Raw genomic sequence first — 15,427 nt, 5'->3', positions numbered from 1 at the left:
TAGACCAAGAAAAAAAGATCACTTTACAGAGTGTGGAGCTTATTTAACTAATAATAAAATTGTGGATTAATTATTGTACTTATTACCAGTTTTCAGTGAGTGAAAAAAATCCAACATTATCAAATATTAATAAAATACTTAAGTAAAAAACTCATTAATAATAACAAAAACTAAACAAAATTATAAAACTTTTATTAGCTTGTTCAGCTGAAAAATGTATGTTAGTAAATATCTTCATAAAAAAATAATTTTTAAAACAAAACTTGTAAAATGTAGAAAACTTGTTTTTCTGGTCGATAAGTTATTTTGATAAGAAAACTCAAATACAAAAGTAAACTGAAGTATAATAGAATTTTATTAATAACTATTAGATATTAAACGTTAAACTATCACAGATTAAAAGATGAAACACTACCAAATGTGACTATTAAAGTTTCTAAGTTTCAAGAACTTTTCTAAAAGCCTTATTTAAATTTACATACGTTCTACTAGCTTTTAAATTTTGTTTAGCTTTGTAATGTTTTCATGGTGTAAAAAATATGTACAAATAAAGTAAAATATATACAGTTTACATTTGTACACGTTCCTTCATTATTTAGTTTTAATTACATTTTGAGCTTATTTCTGGCGGACTTCGAAGTTCGAGCTTTTTATTTTCGTTATTGTCGACAGGTTTTTACACTAATTGACAATTTTTTCTACAATAGACTCTTCATTAATTTGACAAGTGGGTCAGATGAACTAAACAATCAGCACAATAAGAAGCTGAAATTAATTTAGCAATTTACTCTCTATTGTTAGTTGAAATCCATTGCTCCAGGCCCTATAGTTTAGTTTTTTGGTATTTTAGATCTTAATTGTAAGATGAGTGTTAAGTCAACCTGTTTGTAGAAAAAAGTTCTCATAAAAGTAGAATTAAAATTAGTAAAAAGTTAGTATGATTTTTGTCTTTAATTTTCTAAAAAATATCAATTTTTGTATATTTTCAAGCAGTATTAGCTGCTTCGTTATAACTTTGAGTCAATTTTTATTGAAAAAACGCAGTTTGGAAATAATAAATTAACAATCTTATTTTAAACACTTAAAAATAACTAAAAGAAATATATACTCTTACTTATACTCAGAACAATATTATCACTACTAGTTAAAACTTAGAAGTTGAAACAAAGTTTTGTTTAGTAAAACTTAAGTTTTTAAAATCTGCTAGTTATTGTCTCCAAAAGAAACGACATTACTTTAACTTAACTAGTTATTTCAAAACTTATTTTTTATATTCCAAACAATTTTTTTTTTGAATTTTATTATGTATGGTTTAAAAAATTAAAATTTAAAACTCTTCATCCAGCTTTATACAAAATTCAAAATATTCGTAAGTAGTATAACCAAGGATATCTAAATAACAAACTATTCAACAACAATAAAATCTAAGATAATTATTGTACTCATATACGGATATAACTAATTTTTTTAAGAAATCTTTCTTAATTTTAGAATTGATTTTTAAAATTTACATGATTAAACTACTGAGGTAATTAAAACGTACAATTATTTTTTTAAACAAGTTTTTAAACTATTTTAACATTTTTAAGTTCATTAAGTTTTAGTATATAAATAAAGCATATACTAAGAGTAAAAATAAAATTTTTCAAGTAGATAAGATTAAACTTTTAAGAAAAGTTTAAGTTGAAGCAAATAGCTAAATTTAAAGTGAGCTTTTAATGTAATATTTACATGTATTAATTTCTTATTTATTTGCAGTTTTATATCAAAAAATTAAAGTTTAGCCATTTTAATAGTGTATTTGATAAACTAGTCTGACAGTTTTTAACAAAGTTTAGTAATAAGATAACACTTTAAAACATATATAGTATATGAAATTGTAATATATTTACTGAAATAGTTCTGTTTCAAAAGTTTATTAACTAATACATTTTTTCCACTGGTTTACACATAAAGCACTTTTAAAAACAACTAAAACTATAGACGTACTAAGTTTAATCATTCGTTAATACTTATTTATTTAAAAAAAAATAACATGATAGTTTTTTATTAAGTAACAATATTATTTTTTCATAAAAATTGTATGAATAAATGTATACTAACTTTTTTACTCATATAATAAACTTTTAATACAGTTTGTAATAATGCATTACTTAAAATAATTTTTTTGTAAGATAATAAATGCCAACATAGTGTTTTAGTTTATCTAGTTACACTTATATTTTGTCACATACTTCGCATAATTTTATATAGAGTTGTAGTAAAGTTTACAATAAAAATAGCTGCATGAAAATTCAAAACTAGGCAACTCAAATTGTTATTTTAAAAAATGCTGGGGACATGTCAAAAAAATTAAATTTAAAAAACAAAATGAAAAATGCAGATATGCTTAATAAGACAATGATTGTAAAAATGTTAGTGTAGAAGTATACAAGTAAATACATAAAGAAAACTCATTATTAGTAAAAACAGAAATAATTTAGCAAGTTTTAAAATTTTGTTAGCTAAACCTCAAAATATAATTTTAGTTCAAAAGAAATAAAAGCAACATATGCAGTTCATAAACATATTGTGTTATCAATAATAAAATAAATAACACTATTTTTCTCTAAATAAAAAACTTGACTGTTACAGCTTACTTTAACTTATTTTTTATATAAACTATACTTCACAGTCTAAATTTAAGTATTATTATTTTTTTTAAGATATTGAAAAGCTGCTACTACATAACAAACTAAAAAGACTTATAATATTACGAACGATTAGAAAATTTTTTATTCTCAGTTTTTAAATACTTTAATATAAGTTATATAGTTTAATAAACAACTACTATGTTGGTAAAAATTCACGCATCGTTGCTTTCATACTTTTTTCTATCGCATTTTTTTATTATTTTCTGTGTAAAGTGATGACGTATCTGAACTTCACCACAAATTCTCATAAAATATTTACTTAAATATATAAAAGCATTTCAATTTAATTTAAAGATATAAAATGGTGGTTTCAACGGGTAATCTGTTAGAACAATTTTGAAAACTCTTGTAAAAGAGTTAAACTTACTTCAAACACAGTTAAAGTTATTATAGTAGTAAATGAAGATATCTTAAAAAACAAAACAGACACAAATAAATACTAATTCTATTTTGTAAACTTTAAGTTGCTGAAGGGTTTTATAGAGTCAAAAAAATTATTAATAACAGTTTGTAATGAATTTTTTAAATAATAATACGTTCAAAACATTGGTACTAACCAAGTTTTATTGCTCTTCAGGTACAATAATGTTATATAGTATAGTGTAACAATGATAGATTGATAAAGTTAATGAATTTTAACTTTTGATAAAAATTTTAGTTTTAGTCATGATAATTTTCTGAATAATATTTAAATTGAATGAGATAATTCATTTTCACATAATTACTTATTTATTAATGTTTAAATAAAACTTCTATTAAAAAAATCTCTGTTTTATTTAAGGTATAGTTTTTTTTATTAAATTTTCATATAAACAGAAAACGATGACTAAAACTATTATCGAGGGTTAAAACTTGTCTTTGTGTAAAGTATGAAAAAAATAATTGAAAATTTTACATTTGCTTGCTTTAGTACAAATTAAACTAGTTAGTACACAAGAAATATCTTAAAACTAATTGTTAAACAATCTATATAAAAGTTTTATTTAAGAGCTGTTAAAAAAAATACAGAATTAGTAATTAAACTTAGTTTCAATTACAAGTAGAAAACTTACGAACCGCGGATATCTCAGATATTTGTCTTATATACAACGTTAAAAACACTTTTTATAAAACAAATAAAACAAACGCTTATTTTATAAATAATATCAAATATGTTTATAAGTTGATTTTCATTACACATAGTAGAGGTGCGTTCAAAACATGCAAATAATTTGCATATATCAAAACAAGACTAAGAATAAAAGAATATTAATCATGTTATTCTTAATTTACTCATTGAAATCTTGTTTTTGATGTATTTGTTATATTTGTGGGTAAGGTGGGCTAGGGTATAAATTAAAAATATAAAAGTAAATTATGAAAGCTTAAAAATAAAATAAATCTTGTTTTGATTATGCAAATTAGTAGCATACTTTTTGCTGCACCCTAAATTGTTTTGTATTTTGTAGAAAAACTTTAATTATCATTTTGGTTTTGAAGCGTTTTTTACCTGGCATAGTTTTAATCTTTAAAATTTAGCAGCTTCCAAAACATTTATTTTAAGAATTTTGGCCAAAAAAACTTTTTTATTTTGTCCCATTAAGAAATAAATTTTATTTCATTATTTCAGATAAATAGTAAAACATTTTTTTGTTTTAAAAGTATTGTTTTGTTCTTAATGGCTATTATATTGAAAATTAAAGGTTTTAATGTTCTAAAGTTTATTGAACGACAAAAAGTACACCCAAAATATTTTGTCCTTGGACCTGGTGCACGAAAAACCTTTCGGTAATCAATAGCCAAGGATACCTTTTAACGTCTTGTTCTGGACAGGTTATATTTACAAACAAAATTTTTGATAAAACTTGTTTTATTTCGCTAATCATTGTGTCACAAAGAAATAGCATTAGTTTGTCTATTTTAATTTCTGTTTAGAGTTGTAAATTAAATTCAAGCTTACAAACTGAACATTTATTCCTGTACAAGATATTCAGCTGTATACGTGATGTATGACTTGATAACCAAAAGGTTTATTTGTACACTAGTTCCTTGGAAAAAAAATAGCGCTATTTTTTTTGTTCAATAATTTTTTTTGTTTTTATATTGTGAAAAACACAAATTTGAAAATCTATGTTGTAATAAGTTTCGTATACTATGTTTTTAAAATGATAGTATATTTATCACAAGGTATTTTAAAAATAATGAAGCAGTTCAATAAAAATTTCATTTATAGTTTTTTGTGCTTTATATAGTTTTAATTAACTAGTAATTTATTAACTATTACAGGTATTTTAAAAACATTAATTAAGCAAAAGTTGTTTGTTTATTTTATTCTAGCTAAAAATAAGAAAAAACTTTTAATTTCAACTAGGATTTGTTTTGAGGATACGCAATCCTAAAAATCTTTAATATCGAAACTGATGATGATACTTGCTTGAAAATGATCGGAACAAGTGGCGATCTACTGTACACAAAAGACCGAAAGAAAGCAAAAAACACAAAAAAATGTGAATAAAAATTAAATTAGTTTATTTATTTGTTTTTCTGATTATTTGTTTATTTTATTTATTGCATCAATGTGTTTATAATTGGTTTTACTGCTGTCTGATCTGTTTATAAATAATAATTTTTTTTCTGTGTACAACGTGGCGATCTACTGTACACAAAAGACTGAAAGAAAGCAAACTAAAGTTATTTTATTTTTTTAGGTAAAAAAAATTACAAACTTTTTATTCAACGTATTCAAAAACTAACATAAACATGCTCAAAATATGAAAAAAAAATTAAGATTGAGCTAAAAATTTGTTAGAAAAGTTAAATATAATATACTGAAGATGTTTTAATATTTATAAGTGACAGAACTGTTATTAAAAAATCTTCAGTAGATGTTTTAAAGGGTTTGACTCGTGTAAAAACAAAGCTCTGCGGAAATAAAAAATGTTGGAAAAATAGACGTTTCAAACAAAGATAGAAAACAAAAAGGAGCTAAAGAGACGCACCGTGCGTAATATTTTAGTTATATTATTTGTAACATTATAACTTCATAAAATTTAAAATAGTTTAAATTAACAATAATTTGATTTGATTTATATAGCAGTAAAATAGTTACATGTTAGAAAACAATATGTTTATTTGGTTTAACTTTTTAGTTACATTGTCAATTAAGCTTTGCTTTATATGTATATATTTATAAAAACACTAAGTTTTACTGATACATATGCTCCACTGTTCTGTTAGGCAGAACAGCTTTTCAGTCAGTTTATAACAATGATATTTTAAAACATAAGTTAAGATGAAAATTAAACTAACCGAAATACTACAAATAATTTATGTAATTAACATATATATATGTACATATACTTTTAAGCCACTGTCAAAAAGATTAGAACTACATTTAAAAAAATAATTCAAATATAAAGTTGTAAATTAAGCTAGAATTTTTAAAAAATTTCATGCCTGCTTACTTTTAATATTTTAATTTTGTTTTCAAACATTTGATATTTGTAATACAGACATTAAACATTTATAAATAACAAAAGTTATCTTACAAAATCTATAGAAAAAGCTTTAAAAATATTTAGTTTGTGAAAAAATAACGCTCCGTGCAAAAAATACACTTCAAAAAGACACTACATGGAATAACAGAAAATGAAAAAAGATAGTGCAAAAGTTATGCTGAGAAAATTGACACTCTGTGCAAAAATGACAAACCGTGCAAAAATGGCTCATTGTGCAAAAATGACTCACATGCTAATGTGACGCCGTACTAAAATAACTGACTTGCTAAAGAGTCTCAAGTTGTGCCAAAATGATAACTCGAGCAAAAGAAACTCGAGTAAGGACAATTCGAGTAGGAGCATTTCAATCAGAAGCAACTCAATCAGGAGCAACTCCATCAGGGGAAACTTGATCAGGGGAAACTCGAGCAGGACCAGAGTAGTTTTAGTTTGAAAAAAAGTAATTATAATTAGAAAGAAAACGTAATTTTTACATTAAGTGTTTTTGTACAGTAACTTTGATTTTTTTACAAAACAAACATTTTGTTACCTTGAAATATATTTACAATACTATGGTCCAGGGACGTAGCTAGCTCAAAAAAGTTACAAATCTACAAAAATTAAAACATTTAAAAGACGCGTGATAACGTCCTAGCGGGAACACAGCAACCTCTAATGTTATTGAATTTAATCTGAAAATATGCAGTTATGTTAATACATCAAAAATGGAATGTTGAAGTACGAGTGATAACTGTAAACAAGACAATTTATTTTTCTCAACACCCCCTATGACTCTTTATGTGTTGTGTAAACTTGTGTAAACCCAGAAAACATTCATTAAAAAAAAGTATAAGAAAATCACAATTTAACTCAAAAACATTTATATTGTTTTGAAAATCAAACATTTAACGTAGCCAATAGTAACAACAAGTTATGCAAATCTTTGTAACATAAAATTGTATGATTTTGATTTTTGAAGCTACAGTTTCCGTTAGAATTAATTTAGCATTGTAGCTTTTTGTCAAATTAAAGCTTTAACGCGCTAAATGTTACAATTTGGATGTATTTAATTCGTTTAACTTTTACGACACTAAAAATGCTAAAGAGTGCATATATGTCGAAATTATCTCTTAGGAGTGCATAACTAAGGTATAAATGAATACTAAAAGCTAAAAAACTTTTCAAGTTCTTTTCAAGCTGAAATAAAAGAAAGTTTTATCGCACATAAGTATAGGTTTCTGCAGATTTACAGAAACGTACCAAGCCACGTCCCTGCTACAATGAAATACTGATAAGCTAGTACAATTTTTACAATAATGTAAAGCTCAATTTACAGAGTAATTTTTCATTGTACACCAAAAAAATTAACATCCTGATATCAAATCACTTTTTTATTTTAAACACTCATTAGTTTTTTTTATTAAGTTGTTTCTAAAGACTAAACACAACTTCGGATTTTTATTTACCTAAAATTAAAGAAAAATATTATTAGAAAACACTATAACTTCTATAAAAAGTGTGCATTTCGTTGTTTTTATAAACAAACTTTTCTTTAATCTTTTTTTATTATTTGATGTAAAAGTATTAAAATTTAGAAAAAAAAAACTTACTATAAATGTTATTGGGTTTGTTCTCATACTTAAAAAGATAAATTTCAAAATCAGCTAAAACTAAATTTTCACTTGAATTCCAGTAATTTTTCTATGTAAATAAAAACAACGTAAGGTTTTTGTTTGCTTTTTCTATTTGCATAAGTTTAACGTGCTACGTCATGCCGAAGCTTTACGTGTTAATTTTGTTATATAAGTTTGTTATTTTTCATGAGTTTTTTGTATTCATTCTAACTTAAATTTCAAAGTATATGATTTTTCTGTTTTTAATAAACTAATATGTTTATTATCTTATGATTAAACTGTACAAATATTTACAACACACAAATAAAAAATAAAATCTATTTATATTAAACATTGAATCATTTATGTATTTTACAGATGTATCTTAATTGGTATAGGTTTAGAAATTTATTTTAAGGCAAATAGCTGTTGGTTTACACACAGAACTATCGATTCCTGAGCACAGAAGTTCACCGAAAATAAGTTTTGTGTTTTGTAAAAAAACTTGTTAAATTAAAACTAAGTTTTAATTTTATAATGGTTTATTCGCAAGTATTATTGTATTTAATTCCCAATATTATTTAAATAAGATTTTTGAAAACAATAAAAATGCTTTGGAAATTTAGTTCATCATTCTAGTATCTAAAAATAATATAATAGTCACTTAAAGATATTAGTACAGTACTTTTCTTTTATTATACATACATAACAAAAACACAATATTTAAATTTTACTTATAGTAATATTTATTTAAAATGCAAACTCTACCAATGTAATTAATATAACTATGTTTTCTTTTCAAAAACAAAAGATACCATCTAAGAAGTTTTACTATCTAAATTTTCAATTATAAGGTGTATACAACTTGCATGATTTAAAAGTAAATTAAACTGATTGGTTTTACGTAGTATTGTTTAAATTAGGGGTGGGCAACGTTTTTTAATCAACGGGCCGGATCCGGAAAAATTTAGTCTCTTGCGGGCCGGAGCATTTCGAATTAGTGATTTACCGAATCCAGCCGAATAATGACTTTTTAGATCCGAATCCGACTAGATACTAATTTTAAGTCGAGATCCGGCCGGAGTCTAATTTTATTTATACAGTTTATAGCTTTTTGGAACCCTTCAAATTCACAAAACTTTCTCATATCTGACAAATTACGATGTAGATTACGACATGTCAGATGTTTAAATAATGTCTATAACTAGAATTGACATTGTAACTGACAAAGGTACGTATGTAAAATATCGCACTTAAAAAAGAACTTTGTCTGGGGTAATTTGACAAAAATAAACAACTAAGTTAGAAAAACACAAAATATTAGGAAAATTAGTGTATATATAAGTACACATTAATTTATAAAAAAGTTTTTTAGCATGTTTTTATAGTTGTAAAAACATGATACAAAGTTTTATAAATATTTTGTACTATTGATCCTTTGCGGGTCTGTTACTTCGCTCGCGGGCCGGATCCCATTAAAGTTCAAACAAACGGTCGGGGGCCGGTGATTTTCACTCTGCGGGCCGGATCCGGCCGACCGTACGTTGCCCACTTTTAGTTTAAGTAGTATTATACTTTTCAAATAAATTGAGGTTTTTTATAACAAATCAAGTCTTAATTTGATTTTCAGTTAACATTGCTGTTTGTTTATGATTACTAAACAAAACTTGCTTATGTATAGTTTTTTTAATTGGAATTTACAGTGTTGCCACAGATCAAGCTGAGAAAAATTTCCTGACTTTTTACTAAAATTTTCCTGACTTTTCTAAATTAAACTTGTTCTAATTCATTAGGGTGAAGTAAGAGTTCACTTCCATATAAGGTCATTGTTGTCTCGCTTTACATATTCAGAGTTCAAAACAATGGAACAACAAGTAAAATGCAGTAGATTCACTACAAATAAATAACATAATCTGCTTTTACTTATTATTCAGATTTAAATATATTTGAAAAATTTATAAAGAGGTAAATTATATACATAAACTTGTTACATAAAATACTAAACTTAGTGCTTAGTTATAAAGAACTTAATTATTTACTTAAATAAAACACAGTTTGATTCTAAAATTTTGCAAAATAAACTTTTGTGTCACAATTTCACTATGGAAGTTTCCTTGCCACAGATCATCAATACTAAAAAGAATTAAAAAACTGCTTTTTCAAGTAGGGAAGTTGTTCAATATGTTAATAGAACAATTTTGCAGTTTTATTAATTTTTACCAGATGAAGGCATTGGAAATTTAGTTATTATGTAAATTTCTAGGAAAATTTTGCAGTTTAAGTCTGATTTTTAAAGACTTTTAATTAATTTTTTACCACTTGAAGGCTTTGGAAATTTGACAAAATCTGACGTTTCTTCAAACTTCCTGACTTTTATCTTTTTTTTAGTTTTTCCTGACCTTGTGGCAGCCCTGGTATCAAATAACTATGGACATTTTTTAGTAAGTCTAGCCAGAAAAAATCTGTTTCTTATAAATCCGACCCGCCAACTAAAAAACTTTCCCACCCCTAAGTTTAAAGCAACATTATACTCATATTAACTATAGATAAAAAATCTTAATTATTAATCTATATCACTTGTATACAATAATTATTTAAAACAAAGTATATCGTAGTGGATCAAAAAAATACATTTTTTTATTTCTACTACTTTATTATATCTTAATACACATGTTTAATCATACAACAAAATTTTGGTAGACTGAGAGGTTTGTTTTACAGAAAATTTGAGGTCTTGATGGTCAAGTGGTATTATCAAACCTTCAAAAACTTTAGTGAGTCCCAGGTCTAATGTTATTGATAGTTTATGATCAAATCTGTTAAATTCAAAAACTTTAAAGTTACACTACTATATACTTGATCAGATATGTACAAAATAAATTACTTATATCATATAGTATTACAAAAAATTCAAACAAAAATATTTTTAGTAGTTTATTAATACAAATGATATGTTTAAAACAAGTACAAGAAATATTAATTAAATAAAAAACTAATCTTAAACAATAATAGGGATATCTAAAAATAAATTATTTTATAAGAAATGCTTTTAAGAGGTCATTTTTTTCTATATAAGACGGAAAATAATTAAACATTTTACAACATCAGTTTCAAGTTAAGAAAACTTTTAGAGCTTTTTTTTAAATTGAGTGTGAAATTATATAAGGCATTATACAATGCATAGCAATTCGCACAATTTTGAAGATGAATATAAAACTTTTTTTAGTGTTAAAGTCTTTTGTATAAAATTTAGAAAAAAGTTGGGATCTAGTTGAGTATTTCAAAATACAATAAAACTTTTTAAATTTTTATTTAGATGCAGAATATGCAATTTTAGTGAAATAAAAAAAATTTTCAATGCAATATATTTTATAATTATGTATTAAGTTTATTAATTTAAATATTTTACGAAATGTCATGAAAATTAAATTAACTTTTTAGAAATAATATAAAGTTTTGAACAAAACCGAAGTTCAACTTAATTAATTCAACCAAGCTTATCATAAGCAGATCTTTTGTGTCAAAAGTAACAAAAATGTATTTGTTCAGAAAACTTTCACTTGCTAAAAAAAAGTCTGTTTTATTCAAATACGGCACAAAATAGAAACGCCAGAAAATATGGATCATTCGTGATGCGAAAACAATTTGGAAAATAATTCAAACAATTAAAAAGAAAAAAGTCGAAAACTTACCTAAAACTGAAAAGAAAAGTACTTTGGTATCAGTTTTAGTAAAAACTGCCTTTTTAATCACCTTCATGACGTGTCAGGTGGATGATGATTACGTCATACCTGCTGTGACGTCATACTTAGGAGTTTCCGGTCTTGTAATTGGTCGTCAACCACATCAAACCATCCTCAATACCATCTGTTACAAATATAACTTCACATTAAAATAGGAAATACAAAGTTTATAGGTTTCAGACAATAAACAATACTTAACTAGACAAGTTAAATAAAATAATAAATAAAATAGTTTAGTGTTTTATTTAACTTGAAGAGTTCACAATTTTTTGTCAACGAAACCCGGTTGTGAATAAAAAAAATAATTTGTACATATTTTTTTTAAATAAGCTCTTTACACTTCAGTAAATTGAGCAATATTTTTTAGTTAAGACAAGTAACTATATATGTTTCAGATGTTAAAATCATAATAAGGCTTTAAATCTTATCCAACCAAAATTCCCCTCGGAAAATCGAAACATCTACAAGGAGCTCCACATAATATATGCATAATTTTATTTAAGACCAAACTTGTATATAGTTACTCTGGACTAGTTATATAAAAAATTATATTAATTTATGCTACAAGAAAATTACCTGAATTAAAGCGCGCAATCATATTTAAAAACACCTGTAAAATGTACAAGCTTTAACATAATCAATTAAGTGATTAATGAAACTAATGTACTCTTAAACTTAATGTACTGTATATTCATTGTACATTTAATAAATTATTTATTAACAAAATAAGTTGTATGTTATTTTTAAAAGCAAAGAAAAAAAACTTTTAAAGTTCTAGCAACTTTTTAAGAGTTTAATTTTTTGATAACTTACAATATGTTATAAGCTTAATTAGAACATTATAAATTGCATAACAACTTATCATATTTATTTAACAATAATACTTCTCTAAATTAAAAGCTTACTTTAATTTTTAAACTTTTACAATGGTTAAAACTTACTACTAAGAAATATTTTTTAAGAAGCAGTTAAATTTTGTATTTGTGGTTAGTGATGTAATAAATATGTATTTACTTGAAACATTTGCCACACTTGCTTGCTGTTGGTAATAAAAAGTTTTATTATTTGTAATGAGTTAAACTATATATGAGTTTTTATGAATATAAATTACTGTATACTTTTATATTCTAGTACTTTATTAGGATGTTATCAACAAAATCAAGTTGAAAATTAAGCCAACTCAAAAAGCCATACATTTTAATGAATTGTTATATTTAATATTTTGACTAAAATATTTTTAATTGAAAATTAAAACTAAAATATTTTTTTTGGTAAAACTCCATCATACATTAACTTTTTCTGTACCTATAATATTAGATTACGATTTATATAACTGTTAGATCATATTTAATCATGTATCTAATTCGGCAATCGAAAAAAAAACAGAGATGTGACAACGAACTCAATAAACGACTTATTTAACTGAGTCAAATTTTTGTCTTTGCCCACAAACGGTCGCTTTAGTGATAATGTACTTAAACATTGAAACAAATTGCAGATTAAACATATTCAAACATTCAAATAAAACTTGGTGTGATGAAAAATATATTTAGATGACAAATACAATACAAATAAAATAACATACGGTAAACTATTTCTTTTAAATTAAAACTCCCAAGAGGTACATAAAAACGAATTCAATAAAAAAACAAGTTGTGTAAAATTTATTGACTGATTCTAACATCCAAATAAAATTGGACGAATTTGCAAGTTAAATCCAATTATACCGAACTCTACAGTTCAATGAAGTTAACTGAACTTTTTAATTTAAATTGTCAAACATTTTGTTCACAAACTGTTTTTTTTTGTGAAAAATTAAAAAACACATTAATACTTAAATATCTAAATTAATTTGTTTTATATACATACTTTAGTTTATTTACACAGAAACTTGTTTAGATTTAATATTCTAAACATAATTATTTTATACATTTGTTTAAATCCTACATTTAGACATATTTTTATTTTAAGAAGTTATTTTATAAACCACAGTTAAAATTTACAATTTTTTTAAAGTTTTAACAACTCATAACGATTTACATTTTTAGTTGTGAAATTTATTCATAACATGATTTGATAGCACGAATTTTCTTTTAAACTTTTAAAATCATCTTTAAATACTATATTTCTCATTATCAGTGTAATTAGCATTAAATTATTTTGCACATATTTAGTATTCACAAAGTTTAATAGCTTGAATTTTTAAACAATATTATAAAAATTGTGTTATTGTGCTTGCATGATAAATATGGGAAAATTTAATAAAGTTATTATCAAAAACATAAACTAATTTAGATGAACAGTGATAAAATTAAAAGTTATAATAGCTTAATATATCAATATTAAGCTATAATTAGTATAATATGAAAAAATAAAAATTATAAGATGAATTGAATAATTAGACAATGCATGTATGAGAATAAGGATGAATATATTTAATATATATTTTTTACTTGAATTACCTACACTGAAATAAAATACTGATACTTTAGTATAAAAAAACTAAATTCTTTATACATAGTTGAATATTTAAAAAAAACTTACCATATCTTAAAATAATAGTTTATCTTTAAAAACTAACAAACTGTTATTTAAAAAAAAATTTAAACAGATAGTTAATAAAAATTTCATAAGTTGACTTCTGGTTTTTAAAAAGTGAAACTTAACTTTTGACTGATTTAAAATTTCTAGAAACTTTCTTTATGAACAAAGTGACGCATAACACTTTAAAAAAATTAAAAAGTTAAATTATATTTAACAATCAAACAATACCTACAAACAAGTATTTAATTTTTAGATAAATATAATTATATTTGAAATAAACTTTATATTAGTACTACACAATAAATTTTATGGAAATACTGAAAAATTAAACTTGGTTTTAATATATTTGTAAAATATTATAATTACTACTTTAATAAATTTTATAGACTGCGTTATCCGGCAATTAAAAATATAACATTTTATTGGTAAGAACATTAAAACTTTATGATTTAAAATAAATGTACAGTTAAAAATGCATTGGACTTTTTTATACAACAATTATACGTACTACATTTTATTTCAACCACTAATTTTAATTACTCTATAAATGCAGTGAACTTGTTACAAAAATAAGCAAATAAAATGTATCACAGCTGTACATAAACTGGTAAATAATTAACAAGAAACTTTTTTCAATGTTGGTTGTTGCTAATAGTTGCTACGCAGAAAATTTGGATTTTTTAACTTTTTACATGTATGCTAACAAATGACTTTAGAAAAAACAGAGTTAAACATATTTCATTTAATTTATTTTTTTAACTTAATATATTAAACCAGAGTATAAATAAAGTTATCTAATGCTTTTTTTATAAACAATTTACTATACTTTCACTGCATTTCATCAGAAATGTATTTATTTACATTTCAATAGAATTAAAAAGTATTTATATGATAATTAAAACGTTAAATATTTTAAAAATGCTAATTACAAATAATATTTATTACCTCCTGTGGTCGCGCACGATGGTTGCACAAACCAGTTCCTGTCTCTCAACAGGGAAAGTCCCAATTTTTCCTGGATGACTTGAGGTTTCATAGCATCTGGTAAATCCTAGAATTTTTTTTTAAATATTTATCTAGCTATGTATAAGTACGCTACTTGTTACTAATTTTTGATAAATACTCTTAACATTGATAAAATGTAGCAAAAACTATTTTAAAACTCATGTGGCCGACAAATTTTGATATTTTTATTGCTGATAAACGCACTTACAGTGGTGGCAAACCGAAATCAGAGTTTTTTTTACAAAAATGAGAAAATCCCACTTGAAAAGTTAATTGGCCAGAAATTTGAAATGACTTAAAGTTCAAGAATTACAACTATAAGAACTCTTATCACAAAAATTTTTACTGAAAAA

At 24.0% G+C, this 15,427-nt stretch overlaps 1 protein-coding gene across 1 annotated transcript in view; it reads right to left on the bottom strand.

The window, feature by feature from the left end:
* Positions 1-10,824: 10,824 nt before the first annotated feature.
* LOC145841195 (ADP-ribosylation factor 6) overlaps positions 10,825-15,427 on the bottom strand; it is a 28,430-nt gene continuing 23,827 nt past the window's right edge. Inside the window, exons 6-7 of the mRNA XM_082948598.1 lie at positions 15,015-15,120; positions 10,825-11,649 (exon numbers count right to left, since the gene is read on the bottom strand). Coding sequence (XP_082804724.1) covers positions 11,591-11,649; positions 15,015-15,120 — 165 coding nt within the window. The 3' untranslated portion in view covers positions 10,825-11,590. The remainder of the gene's footprint in view (positions 11,650-15,014; positions 15,121-15,427) is intronic.

The sequence above is a fragment of the Thalia democratica genome, chromosome 1 (assembly GCF_965202585.1).
Source record: "Thalia democratica chromosome 1, ktThaDemo2.hap1.1, whole genome shotgun sequence".
In the NCBI taxonomy this organism is placed as follows: Eukaryota; Metazoa; Chordata; class Thaliacea; order Salpida; family Salpidae; genus Thalia; species Thalia democratica.
Note: the sequence above shows the minus strand (reverse complement) of the source record. Positions and strands in the feature narration are given on the sequence as shown.